This window comes from Cricetulus griseus (assembly GCF_003668045.3).
Source record: "Cricetulus griseus strain 17A/GY chromosome 1 unlocalized genomic scaffold, alternate assembly CriGri-PICRH-1.0 chr1_0, whole genome shotgun sequence".
NCBI lineage: Eukaryota > Metazoa > Chordata > Mammalia > Rodentia > Cricetidae > Cricetulus > Cricetulus griseus.
In genome coordinates this window covers 259,941,478-259,969,066 of record NW_023276806.1, presented here as the reverse complement: position 1 = coordinate 259,969,066, position 27,589 = coordinate 259,941,478, and the positions used below count along the sequence as shown (strand labels likewise).

At 51.1% G+C, this 27,589-nt stretch overlaps 1 protein-coding gene across 2 annotated transcripts; it reads left to right on the top strand.

Annotated features, from left to right (window-relative positions):
• The first annotated feature begins 427 nt into the window (after nucleotides 1-427).
• Cbs (cystathionine beta-synthase) lies at nucleotides 428-22,955 on the top strand. Of its 2 annotated transcripts, XM_027394373.2 has the most exons (17): nucleotides 428-533; nucleotides 4,606-4,817; nucleotides 8,551-8,657; nucleotides 10,042-10,176; nucleotides 10,441-10,520; nucleotides 10,938-11,072; nucleotides 11,618-11,687; nucleotides 13,809-13,900; nucleotides 14,933-15,058; nucleotides 15,483-15,567; nucleotides 16,904-17,009; nucleotides 18,272-18,346; nucleotides 18,483-18,617; nucleotides 19,726-19,834; nucleotides 20,282-20,366; nucleotides 21,067-21,108; nucleotides 22,291-22,955. In XM_027394373.2, the coding sequence occupies exons 2-17, from the start codon at nucleotides 4,618-4,620 to the stop codon at nucleotides 22,392-22,394; spliced, it is 1,686 nt and encodes a 561-aa protein (XP_027250174.1). In that variant the 5' UTR covers nucleotides 428-533; nucleotides 4,606-4,617; the 3' UTR covers nucleotides 22,395-22,955. The 2 variants fall into 2 exon arrangements, with proteins under 2 accessions (XP_027250174.1, XP_035306639.1); XM_035450748.1 differs by lacking the exon at nucleotides 21,067-21,108.
• The last annotated feature ends 4,634 nt before the right edge of the window (nucleotides 22,956-27,589 follow it).

Here is a 27,589-nt window from a genome sequence, read left to right as displayed (position 1 = left end):
AGCTATGGGCACTTTTCTCCGAGCGTCAGGCGGAGCAGCGACGCATGACCCGAGCATGCCAAGCCAGGAAGCCTCACGAGGTACGTCCTCGGGCGAAACGGGTCCTGACACTTGGCCGCCTGTGCCAGCAGGGTGCAGACTTTAGGCACAGCCCCAAGGCCCCCTCTGGGGCCTAACCACAAACGGGTGTCAGACAGCCGAGCTTCCTGAACTTTCGAGCGCATCTCCCTGAATTCTTAACTCCAAGACACCCGAGTGTGGAGGTGGGGCGTCCAGCTGGCCCCTTTCAGAGCCAGAGTGGGGGTGGGGAGGGAAGGGGTGGGGTAGGGGTGGGAGCAGCTTGCGGTCCGGGATTGGCGGGTGCCGGCCCTCCGCCCCCATTGCCGGGCCAATCGCGAGCGCTTGCGCTGAGCCTCCGAGTCGGTGCCAGACCGGCCACCCACCGGGTCCTAATCTGAGTGGTGATTTTGTCGTTGCGCGCTCTCCAGCCCAGCCCAGCCCAGCCAGAGCCGCTTTCCCGCGTCTGAGTCCAGGTAAGCTCTGGACGCTTGTCGCGCGCAGTGAGGCCCTCGCCGGGGTTCAGTGGCCCTCGGGCGCTCCCCACCCCTGCGCGCAGACTTGGCATCAGCGGCACCTTGTAAGCTCAGAGCAATGCCAGCTCGAGAGCCGGGTGCCCTGGGTCGTTAAAGTCTCCCTCACCCCAACCAGGGCGCTCTGGCGACCCCCGCTACCCTGCTGAGACCTGCATCCCTTGCCCGCCTCCCGCAAGCATCGACCTCTCGCCAGCTCTATGCTGAGCAACCACGTGCTCCTGGACCCCACGACCGCGAGTCTCAGGGGCGGGGAGCCAGGTTTTAGGGTGACACGCTGCTCTGGTACCGCTCATCGATTTCCCGTTTTGGATGGAGACCTGTGTTTCGCAAATTGTTCTTTTGGGGCCCTGGGTGGGGTAAATATTGAAGTAGTGGCGCGCGGGGTGGCTGCTACGCGGGAGGGCAGGTTCTGTGCTTCGTGGGGAGCCTAGCGGGGGGCGCGCGAGACCAGGAATGTGCGGCGCGGCGGAGTGGGGGGCCTGGGCTGGGCTGTACAACTTGCAACTTGCCGAGGGTTTCCCAGGTCACTTCCACACACTGTCCCCAACCATCCCTTCCGAATGTCAAGAGGCCAGACGGTGTGCGGGAAATTCCATTGGAAGGGTGGCCTTTTGGTGAGGGCGGGGAGGGACGCAGGATGCCCTGGAGCGTGCTCTCCAAGGCGAGTTCTGGTTCCGGTCGCCCGAGTTCTGCTTCGGGTGGCACAGTGGCTTCCTGTTAGACAAAGATACTTCGAGGGATGGCGTTGGGCCACCCGCTCATGCATGGCTTTCTGGAGAGATTCGCAGCCAGCGGCGCCTAGCAGGAGGGCACTCTGGGGAGGTGTTTTGGGAGGAACTAGAGAAGCACCTACTTAGGCCACCACCTTCTGGGAAGCCCTGCTGCGTCCTCAGCACGGCTCCTTGGAGGCTGAGGTGGTGGCAAGTTTTGAATAACGTTAGTTATCCCCCAAGGTCATGAGTGAGGTGGGACAGGGCTCTTGACTTCACTTGTGAATGCTTGGCCCCGCACCTCATTCTTTTCCTCCTTTACAGTCTATGTAGCCCAGGTTAAGACTAAACTCCACGATGGGCATTGGTGGCGCACGCCTTTAATCCTAGCACTCAGGAGGCAGAGGCAGGCGGATCTCTGTGAGTTCGAGGCCAGCCTGGTCTCCAGAGCGAGTGCCAGGACAGGCTCCAAAGCTACACAGAGAAACCCTGTCTCGAAAAAAAAAAAAAAAAAAAAAAAAAAAAAAAAAAAAAAAAGACTGAACTCCAGACTCTTACTGGCATCAGGCATGATGTTCAGTGCCCCACCAGCACGGTTGCACCTGTTTTAGGACGTTAAGCATCAGCTCACTTATGTCTGGGGGAGTGGGGTCTCTGGCTTTCTGTCCAGACTTGGTACTCACAGCACACTTGTGAGTACCCAGTGTCAACTTCCATCTCTTGTGTTTTTTGTTTGTTTGTTTGGTTGGTTTTTGGTTTTTCTAGACAGAGTTTCTCTGTGTAGCTGTGGAGCCTGACCTGGAACTTACTCTGTAGACCACAGAGATCCACCTGCCTCTGCTGGAATTAAAGGTGTGCGCCACCACCACCTGGACTGTCTCTTGTGTTTTCCAAAGGAAGTTTATTCCTCCCCTCACATCCCCTTTTGAGACAGAATTTCACAGGCTGATCTTGAACCTCTGATCTCCTGTTTCTATCTCCTGGGATTACTGCCAGGTGTCTGGCTTTGTTCTTCTTTGTTGATATACATAACATAATGGTGGTCTTTTCTCCAAGCAGGGTGGTCCCATGTGGGCATCCTTCCCTCTGATGAACTTCAGATAGGCTTAGATTTCTTAGAACCCCAGAATGGTTATCCACGTTAGGCAAACAAATGTTGGGGGATGTGGAGAGATGATTAGTGGATAAGAGCTCTTGCTGCTCCTGCAGAGGACCCTGGTGGCTCACAATCATCTGTAACTCCAGTCCAGGGGATTTGACACCTTCTTCTGGCCTCCAAGAGCACTAGGCACACACATGGTGCACATACATTCAGGCAAAACATCCAAGCATATTAGTAAATCTAAAAAAATATTTTTTTTTGAGACAGCGTCTCTACATAGATAGTCCTGGCTGTCCTGGAACTTACTATGTAGTCCAAATTGGCCTTGATCTCACAGGGATCCACCTGCCCTTGTCTCCCAAGTGCTGGGATTAAAGGTGTGCACCATCACACCCTGCTTTAAAAGATTTTTTAAAGCCACTGTGATGCTGCATTCTTCCTGAAATAATAACATGAATATGTGCACATGTTAAGTACTCACACATTTCTTTTTCCCTTTTTGTTTTATTTATTTATTTATTTTTAAACAAGGGGATAAAACCCCGGACCTGGCACTTGCCAGCCACTGTGTCCTCTTCTACCAAGCTACACATCTGACCTCTGAATAATTTTAACCTGCAGTTTAGTCTGAGGTGCAGAAATGGTCGATATGGAGGCAGTTCTTGTCACTTTATCCTCAGTATTGTGCAACTGCTGTCACTGTCTATACAAGGTTTTGGTTAGTGTGAAATGTCACCTTGACACACTTTAGAGTCAGCTGATATGGGGTCTCAACAGAGGGACTGCCTAGGTCAGATTGGCTTGCCGGCTTGTCTGTAGGGAATTGTCTCAATTATTACTTGACATCGGAGAAGCCTCAGTCCAGTGGGATGCAGTATTCTCTAGACCCAAGAAGGCTAGGTGAGAACAGGCAACGTGGGCACATTTATTTCTCCTGGCTGTTAACTGTGGATGTAATGTGACTAGCTGCAAAAGTTCCTCCTGCCCTGCCTTCCCTGAAATGATGGGCTGTAACCTGAAACTGTAATTGAAATAAACCCTCCTGCCCTCGGTATGTTTTCTCATAGCTACAGAATGCAAATAGGGCCAGTCTCGTGGTGTTTGATCATCTCATAAGCCAAACAGATTCATCTCTTTCTGCACACCCTGCCTTTGAAGTCCTCTATGCTATGTTCCTATTGATTTGCCTGTTCTGGGTCTCTCACAAAGGTCAAATCACAGGACAGTTGGTTATTCTGGGCATTTCTAGAAATGAAATTTTTTATGACTGGCTTTTTTCCTTTAACATAAGTCTTCAAAGTTCATCCATTCCTTTTATTTATTTATTTATTTATTTATTTATTGAGATTTACTGGGGCTGGAGAGATGGCTCAGCAGTTAAGAGCACTGTCTGTTCTTCCAAAGGTCCTGAGTTCAATTCCCAGCACCCACATGGTAGCTCACAACCATCTGTAATAAGATCTGAGAGCCTCTTCTGGCCTGCAGGTATACTTGCAGAAAGAACACTGTGTACATAATAAATAAGCCTTTAAAGGGGTGGGGGGCTGGAGAGCTGCGCTTCCAGAGCTTTTGAGTTCAATTCCCAGCAACCACATGGTAGCTCACAGCCATCTAGAATGGGAACTGGTGCCCTCTTCTGGTGTGCAGGCATACACTCAAGTAGAACACAGTACATGTAGTAAATGAATAAATCTTTTTTAAAAAATGAGAGATTTACTTATTTGTGTTTATGTCTGGGTGTGCATGGGACACCCTGCTTTTGTTATACGTGTGCCGAGACTGAACTCCACTCCTTGTGACTTCAAAGCAAGCACTTTTCACTGCTGAACTATCTCCATATGGCCCCATCTACCCCTTTTTGTGACTAAATAGTATTCCATTGTGTGGATGAACACATTTTTGTGCATCCCATTCATCCATGACCTTGGGTGATGTTCACCTTTTGGTTCTCAAGGCTGTCAAGAGAATGAACACACTAATCTTTTTTTTTTTTTTTTTGGATCTCTGCCTTCGGGTCAAATTGCTGGGTCATGTGGTCATTCTCTGTTTAATTTTCTGAACAGGAACCTAACCATTTTCCACAGCAGCTGGAGCCTGAGCCTTTTCTCCCGTCCTTGCTGGGTTTGTTTGAGAGGAGTGTCACTCCCACAGGGGATGTGTGAGTCAACTCTAAACCAACAGATCTCTGCTCCCTCCACAGATAGAGCCCAGCATGCCTTCAGGGACATCCCAGTGTGAAGATGGCTCTGCAAGGTGCCCCCAGCCTCTGGAGGTGCACTCTGGGAAAGGGCACCTAGAGAAGGGCCCTTCAGGGGCCAGTGAACGCCTATGGATCCCACCTGATACCGCGAGCCGATGTACCTGGCAGCTGGGCAGGCCCAAAGCAGACTCCCCACATCACCACACAGAGCCGTAAGTCTTCGGCTTTGATCCCAAGTTGGTGGGCCCGTTTCTTTGAGGGGTGGAACAGGGGATTGGGGGCATACAGCTACCAGGCTCAGAGTGGGATCCCCCACTCAGTGATCGCTATGGGGGCTGGGGGAGGAGGATCGAAACAGGGTAGGCCAGGCCCATGGAGCCAAGGTTTCTTTGTACTATAGCTCACATGTACTGAGTGTTTGGCGCCTGTGGGTTTCGTTTATGGCTGGGCAAAGACTGTCAATGGCACTGATAGATACCTGCCATAACTTTATTTGCAATAGCTCCAATTAGAAACCATTGCACACACAGTCAGTAGTCCGCTCAGGAGCTTGCCCTGTGTCACACCCTGTTCTAAGTGCCCAGGATAGAGCCGTGCAGGTTCCTGCCCTATTGTAAAAGCCCTTAGGTTTAGCTTCATTTCCTTAGTCTAATGTCTTCAGATTAGAGCAAGTGGGTGAAAGGATTTGTGTTTTAAATCTTAGAGTCCTGTTCCCTGTGTGTGGCCACCAACATTTATGGTTATTGGTTCAAAAGTCTGAGCAAGCGCTGGGCCCGTGTGGGAGGCACCATTTTCAAGGGGCCAAAGCAGAGCAGGGAATGAAATATACAAACTAGAAGCTGTGCCCATTGAATAAAGTGGAGGCTGGTCAGATGAGCACTGACAGCACAGCAGCAGGAAAGAGCCTGTGGCTGTAGGAGAACTAACTCCCCAGGGCTTCTGAAGGCCTGGGAACTGTTTGTTCAAAGACGAGTGTGGCACACATCAGCCTTAAGGGCAGGTTTGTCCTCAGCTGACCAGCCCTGCCTTTGTCAGAAGTCATTGGAGGACCAGGGGGCAAGTCCAAGGGAAGGCTCAGGCGCTAAACTGAGGTCCCAGTAGGGAGGCACTGGCTCAGGGAACCTGGTATGGCACCAGACATCAGCAGAGAGGAAGATGCCGCATGTTGAATAGGGTGAGACAAGCCAGCCAGTTCCAGAGGTTCCTGGTGTGGGGGCTTCTGGGTGAGGGACAGACAGCTGGGCAGGCAGCCCTGATGGCGAATTGGGGTTTCTGAGGTCCAGTGGGGCTACCCTCCTGTGCTGGCAAAGCACAGGCAGTTGGGTCAGGTGACAGATCTGAGCCATCACCTGTACAAGCACCTGACAACTTTCTGAGTGAGCACACCTGAGTCCCCAGCCTGTGTCACCTCCCAAGGTTGAAGGTCAGGAGCTCTTGGCCTTGTCCCAGCCTATCTCCACTTTTCTGAGCCCAACCAAAGTCGGCCTGGGAAGGGAGCACATTTAGCTCTTCTGCAGAGCAAGACTGTGCCTCTCTGGCAGACCTGGCTGGAGTCTAGCCTGTTGCTGCGTGTTGGCACTCAGGCATCTTCTCTTCCCACCCTGGAACTCCAGATTCCTTACTCCTCCCCTGACCAGAGGCCAAAGGTGTCTGAGGCTTCTATTTAGTCAATTTGGCTCCAGTGTGAGAAGCCTGGGGCAGGCAGGCAGGAAGCCAGGGCCCCCGCAGCCTTGAAGTCTGGGTGTGGGGCGCAGGGTGGATGAGTGCAACGAGGTATAGGCAGGGAGTGAGTGGACCTGCAGCCACCACTGAGCCTTTGGAGGCAGAGACATATAAGGACTGTTCTGGAAAGTGCTTTGTGCTTTGAAATACTACAGAGCAGTCCAGAAGCCACAGGCAGGCTTGACCTATCACTGGGCCATAGCCCTGTCCCCAGGGGCAAGTATGAACAGGCCAGCCTTGAACTTACTTTCTTTCTTTCTTTCTTTCTTTCTTTCTTTCTTTCTTTCTTTCTTTCTTTCTTTTTCTCTTTCCTCCCTCCCTCTCTCTCTCCCTTCATTTTTTCCTCCCTCCCTCCCTCCCTCCCTCTCTCCTCCCTCCCCCCTCTATCTCTCTCTTTCTTTCTTTCTTTCTTTCTTTCTTTCTTTCTTTCTTTCTTTCTTTCTTTCTTAACAGGGTTTCTCTGTATGGCCCTACCTATCCTGGAACTCACTCTGTAGACCAGGCTGGCCTTGAACTCAGAGATCCTTCTGCCTCTGCCTCCCGAGTGCTGGGATTAAAGGTGTGCTCCATCACCACCCAGCTGGGCCTTTTGTTTCTATATACCACTTTTGCCTTGCTAGTCCTGTAATGCCAGGCTTCTGGGGACTCTGGGGTATGTGCCACTGGTAAGTGGCAGATATCTGAGAATGTCTGGTTATCAGCAGTGAAGACACACTCCTGAAAGGGAGGTACCTCAGTGGCTTAGGGAACTGAATGGAAAGGAAGTCTTCAGGGGGCTGGAGGCTGAAGGACCAGAGGGTTAGGATTCTCAGGGAAGATTTTCTAGATGGAGGCTGGGTCTTTTGTCTCAAAGTTGGGGTTTGTTTGTTTGTTACATACCCTAGATTGGCCTGGGCCTTGAACTCACAGCAATCCTCCTGCCTTGACCTCCCAAGTACTAGGATTACAGGTGCCTGTCTGTTTTTAGTTCAAGACAGTAGCTTGCTGCTAGGGGAAATAGCATCTGGAAAGGCTGGGACTCCAGCAGTCAAAGAATTTACCAGGGCTCAAAGAGGAGAAGGGAGAGAATTTGTTGAAATATGCCATCTCTAGCAGGTAAGTTCCTAGAAACCAGTAGGTGGTGGCCCTTGGCTTTAATCCCAGCATTTAGGAGGTAGAGGCAGGTGGATCTCCCTGAGTTCTAGGCTAGCCTGGTCTACAGAGTTCCTGGACAGCCAGGGCTACACAGAAAAACCTTGTCTCAAAAAAAAAAAAAATTTAAAGCCAGAGTAAGAGACACAGTGTGGTCATCTGTTTTGTCTCCTAGAGGAGCCCAGTAATTTTCCCCATGCCAGTCACCAAAATGCCACACAAGCTGGTGCTGGACAAGCTGGTAGTACCAATGGTAAAAGATTTTACCAGACAGGCAGAGACAAATTGAGAGAATTTATCAAGATACACAGCATTGAGGCAGTGGGCGTGCTGCTCAGAGGGGGACCCCAAATCTGAGAGAGGACATCTTTGGGGGCATTACTTTATCTTAACTCATAGACCATGTGGCATCCACGTGGGAGGAAAGGCAAGCTGTCACGCCATCTAGTGAGTAGTCAGTTTTGAGACCTCATTTGTCCAAGTGTCCTGGACCAAGAGAATAAGGTTCTATATGTGTGTGTAAGGCTTCTGAGCCGTTAGGAGTCAGGCCACCAAGAAGTACTCCTGACTGGGTATTAAAGTGTGACAATTTTGCTTTTTTTTTGACGGGGGGGGGGGGGGGAGGTCTGTGATTCATTCTGTAGTCCAGGCAAACCTCCTGCCTCAGCGTTTTGAGTGCTAACGTGTGATGCCATGTTCAGGTATTTTGATTTTTTTCACACTGGGAATAAAAATTAACATTTACAAGAACTTGCCAAAATGATAGAGAGCATCGTGTTCCTAACTTGGCTTTCCATCCATAGCATCCTATGAGACCCAAGGGCCTCTTCAGACCTAGGGAGCAGAAGTTATGTGGGGTCCAAGTCCCTCACACTTAAGGTGCACTGTTCTTGGGTGTATGTGTGAGTGTGAGTGTGTGTGTGTGTGTGTGTGAGTGTGATCTCTACCATGTGTGTGTCTGCCAGGCCTTCCACCACCATGGTCCTTCCCTGAGACAGTTCTGTGAGTCTTGATTTCATAAATGCCCATGGTGCCCAGGCTCAAACTGCTATTCTGTTTTGTTTCCTGAATGGCATCCTCTCTCTGTCTTAGGACCAAACCACCAAAAATTTTGCCAGATATTCTGAGGAAAATTGGGAACACCCCCATGGTCCGAATCAACAAGATCTCGAAGAATGCAGGACTCAAGTGCGAGCTGTGTGAGTTTCTGGCTCTGCTGGGGCTGCCTCCATTCTGGACCAGGGCCCTGGGGTGACTCATAGTTGAGGCTCTGGGGGTGTTGGCAGTGGGGTCATCTGGGATGTAGGATATATGTCGGTGATTGAGGTAGCACCTCTCTAACTGATGGCCAGGGAAACTTGGCCGCCTGGGAAGGTTTTGTAGAGGTCAAAGGCAGAAGTGAAGCCTAAGCACTGAGGGAGTGTATCTTTTTGTTTGTTTTGTTTTGTTTTTTGAGACAAGGTTTTACTGTGTAGTTCTTGCTGGCCTGGATCTCACTATGTAGACCAGGCTGGCCTTGAACCACAGAGGTTGCCCTGCCTCTGCCTCCCGAGTGCTAGGATTAAAGGTATGAGCCACCGTATTAGACAGAGTGTGTCAATGTGGAGATTGTGTGGGTTGGTTTTGACTCAGGAGGAGTGGAGAGCCCTACTCCCATCCCCGTGCATGGGGATGGAGCTTTGCTGAGTGACAACCATGCCTGTAGAGGAAGCTTCTGTCTATCATGGAGTCTGGCAGGTCACCCAACCACAAAGAGTGATTAGGTTCCAGGTGAATGCAGGTCATTCAGGAAGGGGTTCCTTCGAGGGAGCCGTTCCCAAGCAGAGGTGTGGGCATTCATAGCCTGGGCTATTATCTGTAGTAAGGGCTAAGTTGGCTCAGCCTGGGGGAGCAGTGTCGAAGATCTGAGGTTGACATTCAGTCAAGAGAGCAGACATCAAACAAAGCCCCTCTACGCCCACGGATTCTCATCTAACTTTGGGGGACAGTCTGTCTGTGGTATGTTTCAGAACCAAGAAGCAGCTAAGGAGGTGGTCTGTGAATATTCTGGAGTAGAGTGGGGAGGAAGGCTACAGAGCAAGGAAGGGTCCAGCATGGAAGGAGGTGGTGTCAGGTGAGGGGGCGGAGTCTAAAGATTAGGCTCGCTGACCAAGGATGATGGAGGCAATCAAGGATGGAGGAGTCTGTGGCAACTGTGACAGGGGCTTCGAAGTTTCAGGACTAAGGTGGTCTGTGTGGGGCTGCTTAAACTGCTTGCCTTGGCAGGAGTGTGTGGGCTCAAACCCAGCCACCTACTGTATGTACTCATTCTGCTAGGACCTGTTTTCTAACCTTCGGCCCATGGGTTCTTCACTGTCTTCCCCATTCACTTAGTGCTGTCATGGGTCTGCAAGGCAGGTGGGAGACAGGCCAGCTGTGACCAGGGATGTCCTGGTACAGAGGTGGGCAATGGGTATAGAGATGCCCTACACGGCAGATACCCCAGCCAGCCCTCATTCTGGGGATGTATAGGGTAGTTGAGGGTGGCAGCAATCTGTGGGAGCCAGAGTCCTCTCCCCTCTCTGATTCATGATTGGCTTTCAGTGGCCAAGTGTGAGTTCTTCAATGCGGGAGGGAGTGTGAAGGACCGCATCAGCCTTCGCATGATTGAGGATGCTGAGCGAGCTGGGACCTTGAAGCCTGGGGACACGATCATTGAGCCAACTTCTGGGAACACAGGTGAGGCTGAGTAGAGGCTGAAAGTCCCGGCCTGTGCAGACCTCCAGGGAGGTCAAGAGGGAGAGCTTGGCCAGCTGGTCTGCTTAGCTTCACTCCCAGAAACACATCCTCAAAAGGCTGGCATCAGAGTGTGGGTTCCTCCCCAGAACAAGGTCCCTTTGTCCTTCCATGTTTCTGGGGCTTGTCCCAGGTGTCCCAGGCAGGGGAAGGGAGGCACAGGTGTTTGGGCACTGGCCCCTCTCACCCTCTGCATGTGACCCCCAGGGATCGGGCTGGCTCTGGCTGCTGCTGTGAAGGGCTATCGCTGCATTATAGTGATGCCAGAGAAGATGAGTATGGAGAAGGTGCGCCTTGGGCAGCCTAGGGTGGGGCTAGGTGGAGGGCGTGGCCAGTGGGAGGATAAGGCTTGATGGGCTATTGCTGCATCAAGTGAGTAAAAAGGGGATGGGGTGGGAGTGGCACTTTGGCTTCCAGGATGTCCTCATTCTGCTATGCAGTCTCTTTGCCAAGTGTGTATGCGTGTGTGTGTGTGTGTGTGTGTGTGTGTGTGTGTGTGTGCGCGCGCGCGCGTGCGTGTGAGTGCGTGCATCCCTCTGAGTCCTCACCCTTAGTAAGTCTTTCTTTACCCACTGAAAATTAAACAAAAAACAAAAGGTGAGCTGGGGTGGATAAAAGGGCAGGGCCCTGGAGGGTGCCACTTAGGCTGGTGCCTAGGCACAGAGACTAACCCCAGTGATAAAGCCATGGTTTACCACGGACAGGTGGATGTGCTGCGGGCTCTGGGAGCTGAGATCGTGAGGACACCCACCAATGCCAGGTTCGATTCCCCCGAGTCTCACGTGGGAGTGGCATGGCGACTGAAGAATGAAATCCCCAATTCTCACATTCTAGACCAGGTCAGGTGTCTCCCCTACCCCACCCTGACCCTCCCCCGCTCCCCCGAGGGGCAAATTTGTGGCTAGGGATTTGTGTTCGATCGTGGTGTTTCCTGTGGTACTCTGTTGGGAGACTGGGAGATTGGTCTCTGCCCAGCAGGGTGGCAGTACTTCCTCTGGGGAGGTGCTCCAGGGCTCTGCTCAGTGGCAGAGCCTTTGGTTTCTGCTGTCCCAGTGCCAGTGTTGGAAGGCTATCCCACTGGGCACAACCCAGTTGTGCTTGGTCGGCACTGAGGGTGGGTTGCCCTTTCTGGAGGACCCTTGGGCTCTGAAGATGCAGAATGTCTGAGAACCTGCACCCCAAGGTCTACTCCCCTGTTCATTTCACTTCTGGATTATTAATTCACACAGTGATGGCCTGCTTTCAGTATTTGACACGTGAGGTTTCCCGGGTGAGGTTCTCTAGGCTGCTGCAGGACTTGCTGGCCAGCACGGAGCTGACTGGCCAGTGTCCGAGCGTGATGTAGGTGGTTTCGGCCAGCTCACAACCCTTCTCTTCCGCACAGTACCGCAATGCCAGCAACCCCTTGGCGCACTACGATGACACCGCTGAGGAGATCCTGCAGCAGTGTGACGGTGTGTGCTTCCCACCCCTTCACTCTCCTTGACTGCAACAATTTCTTATTTTAGTTTCATTTCTGTTGCTGTGATAAAACATCACTTAGGGGAGAAAGGGTTTGTTTCAGCTCACAGTTCCGGTACTGGTTCATTCTTGTGGGGAGGCTGGTCCTGTGACACCCACACTCAGGAGCAGACGGAAGAGCATGCATGCACACCTAGTGCTCAGCTCGCTTTCCCTGCTCTTACATAGTCCAGGACTTCCTCCTGCACAAGAAACAGTGTCACCTATAGTGGCTGGGTCTTTCCACATCAGTTAATATAATCAAGACAGTTCCTCAAGCCAGGCGGTGGTGGCGCACGCCTTTAATCCCAGCACTTGGGAGGCAGAGGCAGGTGAATCTCTGTGAGTTTGAGGCCAGCCTAGTCTACAGAGTGAGTTCCAGGACAGCCAGGGCTACACAGAGAAACCCTGTCTTAGAAAACAAAACAAACAAACAAACCAAACCCCATCTTTGTGACAGTTTCTGGAGACACTCTTCCTCTGAGGCCTCTTGGCCTCCGCCTGTGCCTCTCCTATGTCCCAGACACTCGGTTCAGACTGTGCTCAGCCCCCCGAGTCCTGCAGGCTGTGGGGGCTGTTGAATATATGCTAGTGCTGGCCTCACAGCTGGGGATCAAGATCTAACTGGAGCATTTCAACTTTATTGTTGTTTTTAAAACATTTATTATGTATATAGTGTTCTGCTTGTATGTGTGCCTGCAGGCTAGAAGAGGGCACCAGATCTCATTATGGATGGTTGTGAGTCACCATGTGGTTGCTGGGAATTGAACTCAGCCAGTGCTCTTAACCTCTGAGCCATCTCTCCAGCCCCCATTTTCCCTTTTTTTTTTTTTTTTTTTTTTCTGAAACAGTATAGCTCTGGCTGTCCTGGAACTGGCTTTGTAGACCAGGCTGGCATCAAATTTACAGAGATCCACCTGCCTCTGCCTCCTGAGTGCTGGAATTAAAGGCGTGAGCCACATGCCTAGCTAGTGGCATTGAATTTCACATCTGGAGCTACACAGTGTTAGCTGTAGTTAGTTTACTCTATTATAGGCATGAGGCTTCTTGAAACCATGTATACATACTGAATGCCTAGCTCCTGGGGCTGATGGGACACCTCTCTAAGAGTGCCTCATGGGAGAAGGTGCTGGAATGTCCCACCCTTGGCTTTCTAACTTAGAACCTGGTGTTGGCATTGACCAGGATACAGACCTGTTTGGTGCCCAGGAACTGGCCAATAAAAGCTCAGGTATTTGCTTACCTGGTTTTATGAGTGAGAATTCTCATTTGGCAGAGTTGGTGCACATTGCTGCATTCCTGAGTTGCCCAGCTCAGACTTGCCTGACGCTGAGCAGCTTGAGAGAGCCTGGGCCAGTTCTGAGCCTCAGCTTCAGCCATTTTTCCTAAAAACCCAGTTTGCTTATCTGTAATCACTCAAGAATCAGACAGCCTAGGAAGGCTCACCATTGACAGTTTAACTTCTGTCAGACTTTTAGCTGCTCAGCTGTGACTCTTCCTTGTAGATTCAGCTACATTGATAGTTCTAAGGCCAAGGTCACAGTACAGACAGCAGCCCCTGCCTTGGGCATGCTGTCCACAGATGGAGGTAGTGTTTATCTCATTGACCAGGTTTCCCATGAGTGTATTTCCACCAGTGGTCATTAAGAGTGGAGGGCTACGCTGGGCGGTGGTGCATGCCTTTAATCCCAGCACTTAGGAGACAGAAGCAGGTGGATCTCTGTGAGTTTGAGCCCAGCATGGTCTACAAAGCAAGTTCTAGGACAGGCACCAAAGATACACAGAGAAACCCTGTTTCAAAAAACCAAACCAAGGGGCTGGAGAGATGGCTCAGAGGTTAAGAGCACCCACTGCTCTTCCAGAGGTCCTGAGTTCAATTCCCAGCAACCACATGGTGGCTCACAACCATCTGTAATAAGATCTGGTGCCCTCTTCTGGTGTGCAGATATACATGGAAGCAGAATGTTGTATACATAATAAATCGTTAAAAAAGAAAAAAAGAAAAACCCAAACCAAACAGAAAGAGTGGAGGGCTGGCTGAGCCGTGGCCTGAGAATGTGTCCTCTCCCCACCAGGGAAGCTGGACATGCTGGTGGCTTCAGCAGGCACAGGTGGCACCATCACAGGTATCGCCAGAAAGCTGAAGGAGAAGTGTCCTGGGTGTAAAGTGAGTGTGACGTCATGGGTGGCGCTGGTACAGACGGGTGGCTGAGAGGGTGGGCCTGGACTTGCTCTCTTGCCTGTGGCCTGAGCTGTGTTTAGAGGCTCAGTGCTGTTGGCATCAGGGTGGGAGGTCCCTCTGCTTGGGAACTGATTTCCTCCCACATTCCTATCTCCCTGTATTGCTGTCCTGGGAGGAACCTGGGGTGCACAGAGTCCTGGGGGCTCTATTGAGTGAGATGAAGCCCTCTGGCTTAGCCCAGAAGCCACCACATACAGTCCTCTTTTGTCTTGAGTTAGGGCAGTGGTTCTCAACCTGGGGGTTATGACCTCCTTGGGGCTTGCATATCTGATATTTACATTATGATTCATAACAATAGCGAAATTACAGGTATGAAGTAGTAACAAAAATAACTTTAAGGTTGGATGGTTAGCACAACACGAGGAACTGTATGTATGAAAGGCAGCATCAGGAAGCTTGAGAACCATTGTGTTAGGGGTAGGCCTGATGAGGAGGGGCACAAAGAAACAGGAGTCATCTTCTCTCATGACCCTCCAGGACAATGCCAGTCTCCAGAGCTGTCCTTTGTCCCCAAAGGCTCTCCAAATGCCCATGACTGGGTCCCTTTCTAGAGCAGCACTGTGCTAGGTATTAGGCCCGGTAGGTTGTGGCCTTCCTGCTTCTTGTCTGGGATTCTGCAGGATTTCCCTTCCTGTGATCTGGGAGTGACACAAATGCATCCCGTGAACTAGTCATTAACAGGCAGACATTAGCGGGGCAGTATCCTTTCTTTTCTTTTTTTTTTTTAAGATTTTATTTATTTATTATGTATACAGTCTTCTGCCTGCATGCAGATCTCATTCAAGGTGGTTGTGAGCCACCATGTGGTTGCTGGGTATTGAACTCAGGACCTCTGGAAGAACAGTCAGTGCTCTTAACCGCTGAGCCATCTCTCCAGCCCGGCAGTATCCTTTCTAATGGCAGCTGCCTTGGGTTGGATTTCTCCTGACCTGAGTCCTAAAGCCACCCACCCTGCAGATCATTGGTGTAGATCCCGAAGGGTCCATCCTTGCGGAGCCCGAGGAGCTGAACCAGACGGAGCAAACGGCCTACGAGGTGGAAGGGATCGGCTATGACTTCATCCCAACAGTGCTGGACAGGGCGGTAGGTTGGGCTAAAGTGCTCCCCCAGGCAGAGGCACGGGGGAGGTGGGAATGCCAGATCCTTAACTCATTTTGCATTCTGGCACTCTAGCTGACCCAAGTGTGGAGGGGACAGAATAGGGAGTGTGGGTACAGGAGCTGAGTCAGGGTGAAGCCCGTCAGTGTGTCCAGATTCACACCTGTCATTGCTGGACACAGGCTCTGAGATGCAAAGGGAAGGACAGACAAGGATGGCCAGGGTGGGTGTGGGACGGCCACTGCCAGCCGAGGCCACCAGACCCATAAACATGTGGGTGATCCGAGTACGCCACAAAGCATAATGGGGCATGGAAAGGCAAGGAAGTCTAGGTTTGCAGACCCAGAGGTTGCCCCACCACTGCTGCCAGACCCCACCCCCTGAGGCCCACGACCTGGTCTTGCCACAGGTGGTGGATAAGTGGTTCAAGAGCAATGATGAGGAGTCCTTCACCTTTGCCCGCATGCTCATCGCACAGGAAGGACTGCTGTGTGGTGAGTGGCTGAGGGCCCTGTGGGTGGCGGCATGGAGGATGCTCCACGATGTGTGTGCTACCTACTCCAAACGCATGAAAGTCAAGGACACTCTGAGGTTGTGTGACTGTAGTAACTTCCCTTCCCATCCATCCATCCGTCCAGGCTTGTCCTTCCTTAGCTGTTTGCTTGTCCTTGGCAGCCTCTTGGGATCACCTGTGGAGACGAGAGCATGAGGCACAGGGCCCAGGCTTCAATTTGTCCTAGTTTTTGTGGCAAACTCTTGTGGTGTCATTCCCTCATTCAGAAACGCCCCATGCCTGAAAAGGAGGCTCAATCTGCAGCAGCTCAAGGCTAGGGTGTGCTGGGCCCCAGACCCCTGAAGGGGTTGGCGAGGGAGTCGGGAGGGAGCTGGGACGGTACTTCTTGCCCTCGTAGTTGTCTGTGGCGACAAGGCACATCCAGAGGCTACCTGGTGGTACCACTCTGGGCTCCTCAGTCACCCTGCTCAGGGTAGACAGGGCACCACTGCCTGACCACGGGGCAGCAGAGTACCAGGAGCTTGAGTTAAGCTGGAGATTTGGAGAACACCAAGCATGCCCCAACTTGCCCTATAAATGTGGCCCCACCTGTTCTGAGTCATGTTAGGATAGGGCAGTCTCAAAATGGCTGGGTCCTCAACAGCCAAGCTCTATTCGGAGAGCCAGAACAAGCTGTGCTGATTGACAAGAGCTTTCAGCATGACCACTAGGAGGAGACTTGGGGCTTGAGCTCTCAGTGAGTTTATACCATGCACTCAGTGTGAGAGATGAATGGCAGGACCATGGTCCTCTGTGAGAGGCATTAGGATGACCTTTCTGACTGCCTTGCACCTTCTTAGGCTGAGTCCGGAGAAGCCCCAACTGGAGAGGCAGCAACAGTGTCTTTGGCTCTCTCTGGAGGTCCCAGGGCCAGGGCCAGGGCCCTACCTATATGGTCAGTGTCAGTGAACCTGGGACTCTACGTGAGACCTGGTATCACCTACTTGCTTTGCATGATGGCTATGAGCAGTCAATGGTTGGCTCTTGGTTTGGGGTCAGGCTTTAGCCTGAGTCACCTTATTGCCCCAGGGTCTCCTCAATTCCCCAGTGAGTGTTTCATTATGAGATGTAGGCTCTGTTGGCTGTGAGGAGGAAGATGATGCGGAGAGTCCACAGATCCTTCCGGAGAATGTATGAACCCTTCCAGACCATGTGTGTGATGCATGCCTGAGTGGTTCCCACAGAACCTTCTAGAGTATTGGCACAGATGTGTGGGCTATACATGCACATGGGTGAACACACAAGCTTGTGGGCAAATCTGACAGTCCTCTTGGCAGGTGGAAGCTCAGGCAGCGCCATGGCTGTGGCTGTGAAGGCCGCCCAGGAGCTACAGAAAGGACAGCGCTGTGTGGTCATCTTGCCTGACTCTGTTCGGAACTATATGTAAGACACATCCCTGGTCCCTGTTGCCCATCCTGGCAGCTGTCTCCTAAGTGCTGACGGTGTGATGTTGGGAAAGGGCAGCAGAAAGCTGGACCTTGTAAGACCGCTAGCCGCAGGGTTCTCCATGTCTTCACAGCCAGGGTTCACTTTGCATGGTTCTATCCTGAGCCTGTGTGTGTGTGTATACGCATGCACGTGTCCATGGCAACAGCTCTGGGCAGACAGTTATGACTCTCTGTCCTAGTCTCTTGGGTTTGTCTTCATTGCCCCATTGGATTTCTGGGTGCCATGGGCCAAGCTGTACTGATGTTTTTACGGAGGGGGTGGGGGGGGCGGGGAATCCTAGTTTGCTTCCTGCTCACCAACTCTGCAGCCTCATTGGCTGTCCTAACTCCACCTGGGAGCGGGGGTGTATCCCAGCTGGGTCCTCATAGGACTTGGGGTGATGTGCTTGTTTGCTCAGTAGGCTGAGGCTTTGTTGGTACTGATATCTGCCTGGCTACCTGTGGCCAGCAGGCTTGAAGTCCTGTCAACTGCCTGGGTTCCTGGCTGAACTAGGGGGAGCTACTCTGCAGCAGGCCTCATGGACAAGAATGGCTCCTTGGACTTCCTCCACGGCCTGACAGCCATAGAGTAATGTTTGTGCGGGGCTTGGCAGCCTGGTAGGGCAGGCATAGTGCACGGATATCCTGCTGTCTCTCAGGCAGGGGGTGACAAGCAAGCCCGAAGGCCATCCATCTCCCCAGCACATGGTTGGCCTGTTTTGTGTGCACACGGTTCTGTCTTGTGTGAGTGTATGCATGTGCTCAAGGGGCCAGAAGCACTTGAACATTTTATAGCAGAGTACATGGGTATGTACTTCACATTGGTGCTGGAGCAGGGGCCACCTCTGTCCTATTTTGCTCCTCAGCCTGCCTCCTTGGACAGATCCTGTAACAGTTCTGTAGCCTGTTCAGCAGCCTTTGGTCAGAATGGGAAAGGCCCCCCCTCTCTTGAGGCAGACCTGAGGGTCCGAGGAGGCTGCCCAGGAACCTGCAAAAGGGGTCCTGACCACAGAGGCTTCCAGAAGCGACCTCCTTGGTTCCTTCAGCCTAGATGCCCAGTAACCCTGAGTTCTCTGCCTCCCTGGAGCTCTGCCATCCTTTTGACATACACTGAAGCAGTAAGGCCCAGGGTAGTTGTAGGCCCTCAGAAATTTGTCCCTGACCGTGTAGGTGCCTCCCACTGGGTACAGAGGCCTCAGTGACACCCTGACCCTGCAGGTCCAAGTTCCTGAGTGACAAGTGGATGCTGCAGAAGGGCTTCATGAAGGAGGAGCTGTCGGTGAAGAGGCCTTGGTAAGGGTGCTGCCTGGCTTGGTCATCTGGGGATGACTGGGGAACGGCAGCCATCCAGGTTCCCACCATGGTCTCTCACAGCCCTATCTCCTGCTTCACACGGCCTCTTCCTACCCTGTTCTGCCCCCTCCTTCAGGTGGTGGCATCTGCGTGTTCAAGAGCTGACCCTGTCAGCACCACTGACTGTGTTGCCCACAGTCACCTGTGAGCACACCATCACCATCCTCCGGGAGAAAGGCTTTGACCAGGCACCTGTGGTGGACACGTCCGGGTCAGTTTCATGCTCACCCCAGTCCATGGCTCTGACCTGGTCCTAGGTCCCGCTCTCCAGGCCTCTGTGTCCATGTCACTAAATGGGATGGGCAGTGATGGCTGAGTGTGGTCACTTTGTATACAATGTCCAGAACCACAGCCTGCTGACTACATTGCCCCTGAGCAGCTGAGATCAGACCATACTACCTCTTGGGGCCTCAATACTTCTGTCCCCCAGTTCATTGTTAGTATGCAGGCCCACCTTGCCCTAGGGAGCAGGTGACAGGCACCCTGAGGGACACACACAGAAAAGTGCATGGGAGGGAGGTCCAGTTGACCAACATCCTACATCCAGCTTCAAAAGTCTGATGGCTGGTCACCATGGACCCCTGAGGGGACATAAACACCACAGGACTTCTAAGCTTACTTGTCCCTCTCTGTTCTCCATCCCCCAAACTATTTTCATGCATACAATTATTTTGCCTGTGTGTGTGTGTGCGTGCGTGTGCTTATGGCAGTCCGAAGATATCAGATTTGGAACTGGAGTTACAGATGGTTGTGAGCTGCCATGTGGGTGCTGGGAACCAAACCCAGGTCTTGATCACTGAACCATTTCTCCAGCTCCTGGTTCGAGTTTGAAAGGACCTTGAAATCAGTGAAACAAGACACTCCAAGACCAAGGGCAGAGATAGAGGACGAGGGAGAAGGGGGAAGAAAGTGTCCCTGGGGTGTGTAGGGGGGGAATGACTTGGGGGGGGACGCAGGACGAGACAGATGTGGCCCATAGACCAATGGCAGTTTTTAAAGGGAAAGGGGGAAACCCCAAGTTAGGATGAGTTGGTTATTTTTGATTGGGCATATTAATTAGGGCAGCCAAAGGGTGGCATTTGATTGCTAGACTTCAATACTTTGATAGCTGGACATTGGGGGTTTGTCTTAGGAATGAGTCAGTGGCCAAATAAGGAGATGGGCCTTGATGGCTAGCTTTAGGAATGAAATCTAACAGCTTGATAAGTCCTGCCAAAGCTACCTTTGCCATGCTCAGGCCTGCTGAAGCCCTTCAGAGTTGGCCAGGGACCTTGTCTGACCTTGCCTCTTCTTCCCCCCAAATTCTATGCTTTTCCCAGGGCCATCCTAGGTATGGTGACTCTTGGGAACATGCTGTCATCCCTGCTTGCTGGGAAGGTGCAGCCATCAGATGAAGTCTGCAAAGTCCTCTACAAGCAGTTCAAACCGGTATGAGCATTTTCCAGATAGGAAATGGAAATGTGAGAGCAAGCTGGGCCTTTAAGGTGGGGCATAGTGTGCCTGAGGTGGGTCCCTGAGCCATACCACCCCTTGGAAACTAGATAGCTTGCTTTGGGGGTTCAGGGTCACTTCAGTTGGAAGTCACCACTGTCAGTAATAACTCTGTACTCTTGGTCCATCTTTTTTTCACAGACCCCACAAGCAGCGGTCTGTCCACTAGTTTGGCCATGGACTAGAGTCAAATGGCAAGTCACTATTCAGACAGGTTGCCTTAACAGAGACAACGGCTCTAAGCCTTGTGGGGCCTTTTCTACTTGAAACTCATCTGGTCAGCTATGGCGAATGTTGCGCCTCTGGCCTTCTTCAAGTCTTTGGGGGCTGCGATCTCTGAGGGCCTGTCCTTGAGGGCAGGCATGGACACAGCTTCTCTTGCAGATCCACCTAACTGACACACTGGGCATGCTCTCCCACATCCTGGAGATGGACCACTTCGCCCTGGTGATCCATGAGCAGATCCAATGTGAGTGGGCCCACGGGTGGTGGGTTCTTGTTGGGAGTGAGGGTGTTAAGCCCTGGACACTGGCCATGACTGGCCCGGGCTCTCATGCATGGCACACACTCCTACTATGTGCAGTAGGCAGGGATGTTCCCTAGTGGGTGATGGGGGGAGTCCGTGATCCTCATCTTCCCACCATAGCTTTTCACATCCTGAATCTCTCTCCATGGGCCTGTCAATCCAGTCATGTACTCAAAGGACACACAGGGCCAGATCATGCTCCAGTGGGCCCTCATGCCATTTGTTTAGATAGCACAGTGCCTTCCTAGCCCCACAGGCTGAAACAGCAGGCAGTCTTTAAGGGTGCTGGGCAGAGAAACCCATGACAGCTGGAATTCTTGGCCCTTGGGGACATATCACCAGGAGATAATGATTGGTTCTGATGGGCTCCAGGGGTACTCTGAAAGGAAGCTCTGAAGGACAGCTTGTGAGCCACACTTTCTCTGTGCATATGAAACAGTCTGTCCTTCCTGCTCTCAGAGAGCCTTCCCAGGGTCAGCATCTGCAGGTGGAACTGACACTCTCAGGTCCCAGTGGGGTAAAGGGTGCTGATTTCCATTCCTCAATCCATAAGAACTGGGAGGGCCTTATACCTGGCCCCAAGGCTGGCCTGCATATGGGGGCGGCCCCTTGTCTAACCCCTCTCCCGTCCTTGGCTCTACAGCACGAGACCAGGCCTGGTCAGGAGTGGTGGGGGGGCCCACAGGTATGTACGCCTCACCCATCCCAGCCCCTAGGAAGTGACCCTTATGCTCAGAATCACAGCTTTCCAAGGCTGTGGGCCCTGGACCCCTGAGGTTGGGTTGGGTCATGGGGGGGACTCCCAATCTTTGAGCATCGCAGAAACACAACAAAAAAAAGCATGAATTCCAACTTCAGGGGCTGCTGGAATGACAGTGCAGAGTGTTGTCACAGACATAAAACATTCCCCATCAAACCCTGCATGGGGAATCAGGCAGTCTAACTAAAGCCTTGCTGTCACTGCCAATCAAGCAGCTGAATTCTTCTGAGTTTCCCTGTCCTTTCCTGGGGTTCCAGAAAGGCCAATGAGACGCCTGTCCCTGATGGGTCTCTCCCAAGGGGCCTCTGTCTTTAGACATTGGGTGACCTTCTGAACCTCTCAAGGACTGTGCCAGCAATGGCTCTCCTGATAACAGGCCTGATAGAACATGTGTGTGTGTGTGTGGGAGGGGGGTGTCTGACGTGAAGGCCCAGCCCACCATTAGGAGGTGGACATGTGCCAAGGGCCAGGGGACAAGTCATAGCCTAGAGACCCTAAAACTGGTGAACCAGGGAAAGTCTCAGGCCAGGACACCCCTACTGGAAGCTCCTATGTACCTCTCAGGCCCTCACATGTGTGGGCAAGCCCCACCTACACCGAGATCATATCCTGTCAAACTGATAGACAACTGTTGCTATGGCCCTTTGCCTAGGCCCATGTGTGGTGTAGGGCCAGGCCCAAGCTGACGGGAAGCTCCAGTCTGAGAAACCTGTCTGCAGACAGACTCAGGTGGCTGAACTGAAAATAGGCTGTGGGTACCAGGAAGGACTCTGGACAGAAAGAGGCCTGAGGCTTGCCCTGGCAGTGGCACTGCACATGCCTGTGGGCCATGGGCTGAGAGGAAGCACCTGCCAAGGCCGTCCACTGTGGGGAGCCTGGGTTGGTTTCTAGTTTTCTGTTCCAGACAGCACCCAGCATCCTACATTAGGGCTGGTGAGAGAAACTGCTCTCTGGGTCGGTCCACATGGCTCAGCTGGAGCCAAGAGTGGCTGGTTCTTTGTTCCTGTTTGGAGGCTGGGGAAGGGTCTCTTACTTCCCACAGGCCATGGCCTCAGGTCAGCTCTGTCTCCCGTCACCTTTAATCTAGCAGCTGTTTCCTTTCCTCAGACCAAAGCAATGGCATGTCCAGCGAGCGGCAGATGGTGTTTGGGGTTGTCACTGCCATTGACCTGCTAAACTTCGTGACAGCCCGTGAAAAGAACCAGAAATAGAGCCTGGAAGTGGGACTGGCTCCCACCTTTCCTGCTGGGGCTTCTGGCTTTCAGATGTGCCGACCAGTCTCCTTGCCCAAGTCCAGCAGGTGGCACGAACAGGTGGCTGTCTACACCAGCTGCAGAGGCCCAGCCTTCCTCCTAACAACACTCAGCTTCCTAAATGAATCTGAGCCTGAGTAGCTTACAAGGGTGTCCTGTGGTGTCACAGAAGAATTGAGGGATGTCAGTCGGGGAAGATGGACACAGAGTACAGTTGTGACAAAGGCTAAAGGATGCCAGAAAGCATCCTCTCTAGAGAAGGCTCCAGCATGGGGAAGGGCAACCCTGGACCAACTCTATGTCCATAATCAGGGCCAGTGCTGTCCCCAGCATGGGAGCATGTGGGTTTGAATGAAGGTGCAGTTCCTGTGACCTGAGACCCGTGGCTGTGAACAGAGTGCACACATAGGTCATGCCCCATCATTCAGCTCTTTCTCACCTTCCCCTGCTTCCCTTACCTGCTTTCTGTTTCAATGGGTTTCCGTGCTCTGGACACTTCCTATTAAATGCAATCACACAGCCGTGGCCCCGTGTCTACCTTATTTCCCTTGGCATGAGCACTTCCTGGCTTCATATTGTGGCCTATGTCAGAGTTTCGTTCCTTCTCATGGCTGAACAACAGTCCACTGTGTGGACGGGTCCTTGTTTTGTTCTGTTCACCCATGCACAAGTTGTTTTCACCTCTTGGTTGTCATGAAGGTCCCTGCACATGTCTGCTTGGACTCATTCTTCCCCCCTGGGATATATCCTGGACTGGGTTCCCTGCAATCCTGGGTTCCATTTGTTGCAGTAGGCTGCACTATTTCACATCTTTGCTTCTAGGAGTTGTGCTCAGGCTTTGTGGTCAGATAGGGGCCATTTCGGGGCGGGGCAGAAGCTTGGTGCAGGGGAATCTCCCAGGAGTCTATGGGAGGACCCCAGGTTAGACTCCTCACAATAGTGGATGAGGGGCCTGAACTGGCTGTCTCCTGTGACCAGATTGGTACCTGGTCCAATTGTCATCAGGGAGGAAGCATCATCTAGCAACTGATGGAGGCAGATTCAGAGACCCACAGCCAGATATTAGGTGGGGTTCAGGAATCCTACAGAGGAGGAAAAGAAAGGAATGTAGGAGCCAGACAAGTCAAGGACACCAAGGGAAGGCTCTCACTGGTTCATCTTAAGAAGAGAGATGGGCTATGCACAGTAACACACCTACGACCCCAGCCTTAGGAGGCTGAGGCAGGACTGCCACAAGTTCTGAGGCTAACTTGAGCCACGTGGTAAGACTAGTTTCATGCAGAAGGCCACTGTACAGCAGTGACAACTAGTATTTAACAAGGCCACCCACTAGACGCTGGGGAACCCTACTTGGCCAAGCTGTAGGGTTATTGACTATGAATGACTGGTTGTTCCTGTCCATAAAGTCCTCAAGTGCCATTACTTACCTCCCCAGTAAGAACAGCTGTGGGGTTCTTTCCACAGGTCCTTTGAAGGTGTGTTTTATACCTGTTGGGCACACACATAGCTGTGGATGGTCAGGAGGATGATTTCTGCTTAATCTGTGTAATTCTGATGAATAGAAATAACACTAGGATATTTTACATTACTCAGACTGACATAGGATTCTCAGCCACAAAGACAGCCTTTTACACAGACAGCTAACTTTAGACTTAGAGCAGATTCAAAGCAGGCTGGTTGCCCCGGGAGACAATACACAAGGTCATTTTCCCAGGTGGTATTTTACTGATTCAAGGCAGTGTCTTTAGTCTGCATTTACTCCCTACCACTCAAGGTCCAGCTAATTGTTATTAAGTCATGAATTCCAATGTCATTTTTTATCTGGGAACCCTCACCAACTTAGAGCTACATGCATGGGTCACTGTGACATCACAGGCCTAAGAGAAACTACGTGACTTACCATGTCTTAGGAGAATGGGTCGGGCCCTGAAAAGGTAACTTATAATTGTGCAGAGTTTTTGTTGGAAGGGAAGAGCAGAGGCAGCAGAGAGCAGTGGTGGTGTAGAGAGCAAAGGAAAAGGATGTAGAGATAATTAGGAAGTTGTGTACAGGAGAAAATTTTAAGATGCAATAATAAAGTTACATTCAGATCATGTGACCCTTTTTTTTTTCTTTTTCCTAAAGGCCTTTTTAGATAAGATTTTTTTCCTGGCATCTGGCGGCATTGCCATCCCTGACTTCAAGCTCTATTATCTCTATAGTAATGAAAACAGCTTGGTATTGGCATAAAAACAGACAGGTGAACCGCTGACATTAACCCATACACCTAATTTTTGACAAAGAAACTAAAAATAAAAAATGGAAAAATGAAAGCATCTTCAACAAATGATACTGGGATAGCTGGATAATGACATGTAGAAGACTGCAGATAGATCCATATCTTTCACCTTGCACAAAACTCAAGTCCAAATGGATCAAAGACTTCAACATAAATCCATCCCTACTGAACCTCATAGGAGAGAAAGTGGGAAGTACCCTTGAACACACTGGCACAGGAGACCACTTCCTAAATACAATGCCAATAGCACAGACACTGAGAGCAACAATTAATAAATGGGACCTCTTGAAACCAAGAAGCTTCTATATAGCAAAGGACACAGTCAACAAGACAAAATGGCTGCCTACAGAATGGGAAAAGATCTTCACCAACCCCACATCTGATAGAGGGCTGATCTCCAAAATATACAAATAACTCAAGAAACTAGACATCAAACTACCAAATAATTTAAATAAAAAATGGGGTACAGATCTAAACAGAGAACTATTAACAAAGGAATCTCAAGTGGCCAAAGACACTTAAGGAAATGTTCAACATTCTTAGTTATCAGGGAAATACAAATCAAAACAACTCTGAGATACCATTTTACACCAATCAAAAACACTAATAGCAGCTTATGCTGGAGAGGTTGTGGATAAGGGGTACTCCACTGATGGTGGGAGTGCAAACTTGTACAGCTGCTATGGAAATCAGTATGGCGATTTTTCAGAAAGTTAGGAATCAATCTACCTCAAGACCATGTAATGTCATTGTTGGGCATATACCCAAAGGAGGCACACTCACACAAGGACATTTGCTCAACTATATTCATAGTAACATTATTCATAATAGCTAGAACTTGGAAACAACCTAGATACCCCTCAACCAAAGAATGGATAAGGAAAATGTGGTACATTTACACAATGGAGTACTACTCAGCACTAAGAAACAATGACATCTTTAAATTTGCAGGCAAATGGACGGGACTAGAAAAAACCATCCTAAGTGAGGCAACCCAGACCCAGAAAGACAAATATAGTAGGTACTCACTTATAAGTGAATAACAGACATAAAGCAAAGTATAACCAGCCTATAATGCACAACCCCAGAGAAGCTAAATCCCTCAACCAGAAACAGATGGAAGTAGATGCAGCAATCTACAATTAACCATTGGGTCGAGTTCCTGGAATACAATTGAAGTGAGGCAGGAGTGATAATATGAACAAAAGAGTCAAGACCATGATGGGGAAACCCACAGAATCAGCTGGCCCGAGCTACTGAGAGATCACAGACTCCACACTGATATCTGGGGAACCAGCTTAGGACCGAACTAGGCCTCCTGAATATAGGTGACAATGGTGTGGCTTGGGCAGTATATGAGACCACTGGCAATGGGACCAAGATCTAACTATAAGATATAAACAGTTTGTGGAGCCCATGCTCTATGGAGAGATACCTTGGCTCAGCTTAGACACAGTTGGGGGGGTGGGGCAGGGGACTTGGTCCTGACTCAATGATGGGACAGACTTAGTTGACTTCCTAGGGGAGGTCTTACCCTCTGAGGAGCAGATGGGAGGGGGGGGAGGAAGGAGAGAAAGGAGGGGGAACTGGGATTGGAATGTAATAAATAAATAAACAAACAAATAAACATTTTTCCCCCTAAGCCTCTGCTACTCTGAGGCTTTCTTTTTATTACCCTGGAGCAGATCTGGGAACTGGCCTTCCATGGTCTGTGTCAGTTTCAGATAAATAGAAATACTTTTAAAAGTACCCTGGCCGGGTGATGGCTCAGCAAATGAAGGCACTTGCTTCCAAGCCTGGTGAACTGAGTTCCATTCCTGAAGCCCAAATGGCAGAAATAACTCCCAAAGAATTTTCCTCTGATGGCCACAAAAGGAGGTGGGGGACAAAAGCTTATCGTGAGAGGAAGGTAAACCAGTGCTGGGGCTGAGAGATGGCAGGGGCTGAGCACACCGGCGTGCATGCGACAGATGGGGCGTGGGAGAGCAAACTGGGAAGCAGGTATATGGCTCTGAAGAAGAGGGCAGGCACAGGCACCACACCCACAGTGACGAGGCCAGGTGGAGATTCAGAGGGTGCACCACTGAAGCACAACCCTGGCCATCCCCAGACATGGGAGACAGCTGCTGGACACAGCCAGCCCTGCAGGGACAGGAGTGCATGCAGGCTTCACACAAGTCCTAGACATGTGTGGCTGGGTCCAATGGCTTAAGGGGTGACCTGGGTCTCGGGACCTCGATGGCCAGCTCCATTTCCTGTGTCCCCATTCCAGTCCCGCCAAAGGCTAGGAAGGAACCAGAAGCCATCACTGCCATTAAAGCTTTACAGGGACTGGAGATACAGCTCCGTAGCTAAGAGCACTCCTGCTTTTCAGGACCATTGCCTGCAGCTACATGGTGGCACAAAGCCATCTGTAACACCAGTTCCAGGGGATTTGACACCCTCTTCTGGCCTCCATGGACATCAGGTCATATATGCAGACAAAACATCCACACACATAAAATAATGAAAAGCTGTCCAAGTATGATGGGATGAGAGGATTCCCAATCTGTAACAATACCATTGCTGTTTTTACATGGCCAAGTCTTGGGTTCAAACAATGGAACACAGAATGGCATCACTGGCATATGGCATAGGTAATGACTCTAAATGCTGCCTGCCTATGAAGTACTCACCAGATGATCCCTTGAGCTCAGGCCACGCTGGCCTTCCAGAACATCAAAGGCCAGGCAGGAGGAGACTGGGAGGGAAGAACACATGGGGCCCTTAGCTCAACTGACTCCATGACGGAAGTATCATGTAGGCCGTAAAACTCTGCATGGAGCAGCATCACCTGCAAAAACAAAAACAAAGACCTAATCTATCAAAGTCCATA

Coding starts and splice junctions, on each gene's coding strand:
- Cbs (XM_027394373.2), top strand. CDS start 4,618: ATGCCTTCAGGGACATCCCAGTGTGAAGATGGCTCTGCAAGGTGCCCC. Junction 15,059..15,482: donor CAACAGTGCTGGACAGGGCG/GTAGGTTGGGCT, acceptor GTCTTGCCACAG/GTGGTGGATAAGTGGTTCAA. Junction 18,347..18,482: donor CTGTCGGTGAAGAGGCCTTG/GTAAGGGTGCTG, acceptor CCCCTCCTTCAG/GTGGTGGCATCTGCGTGTTC.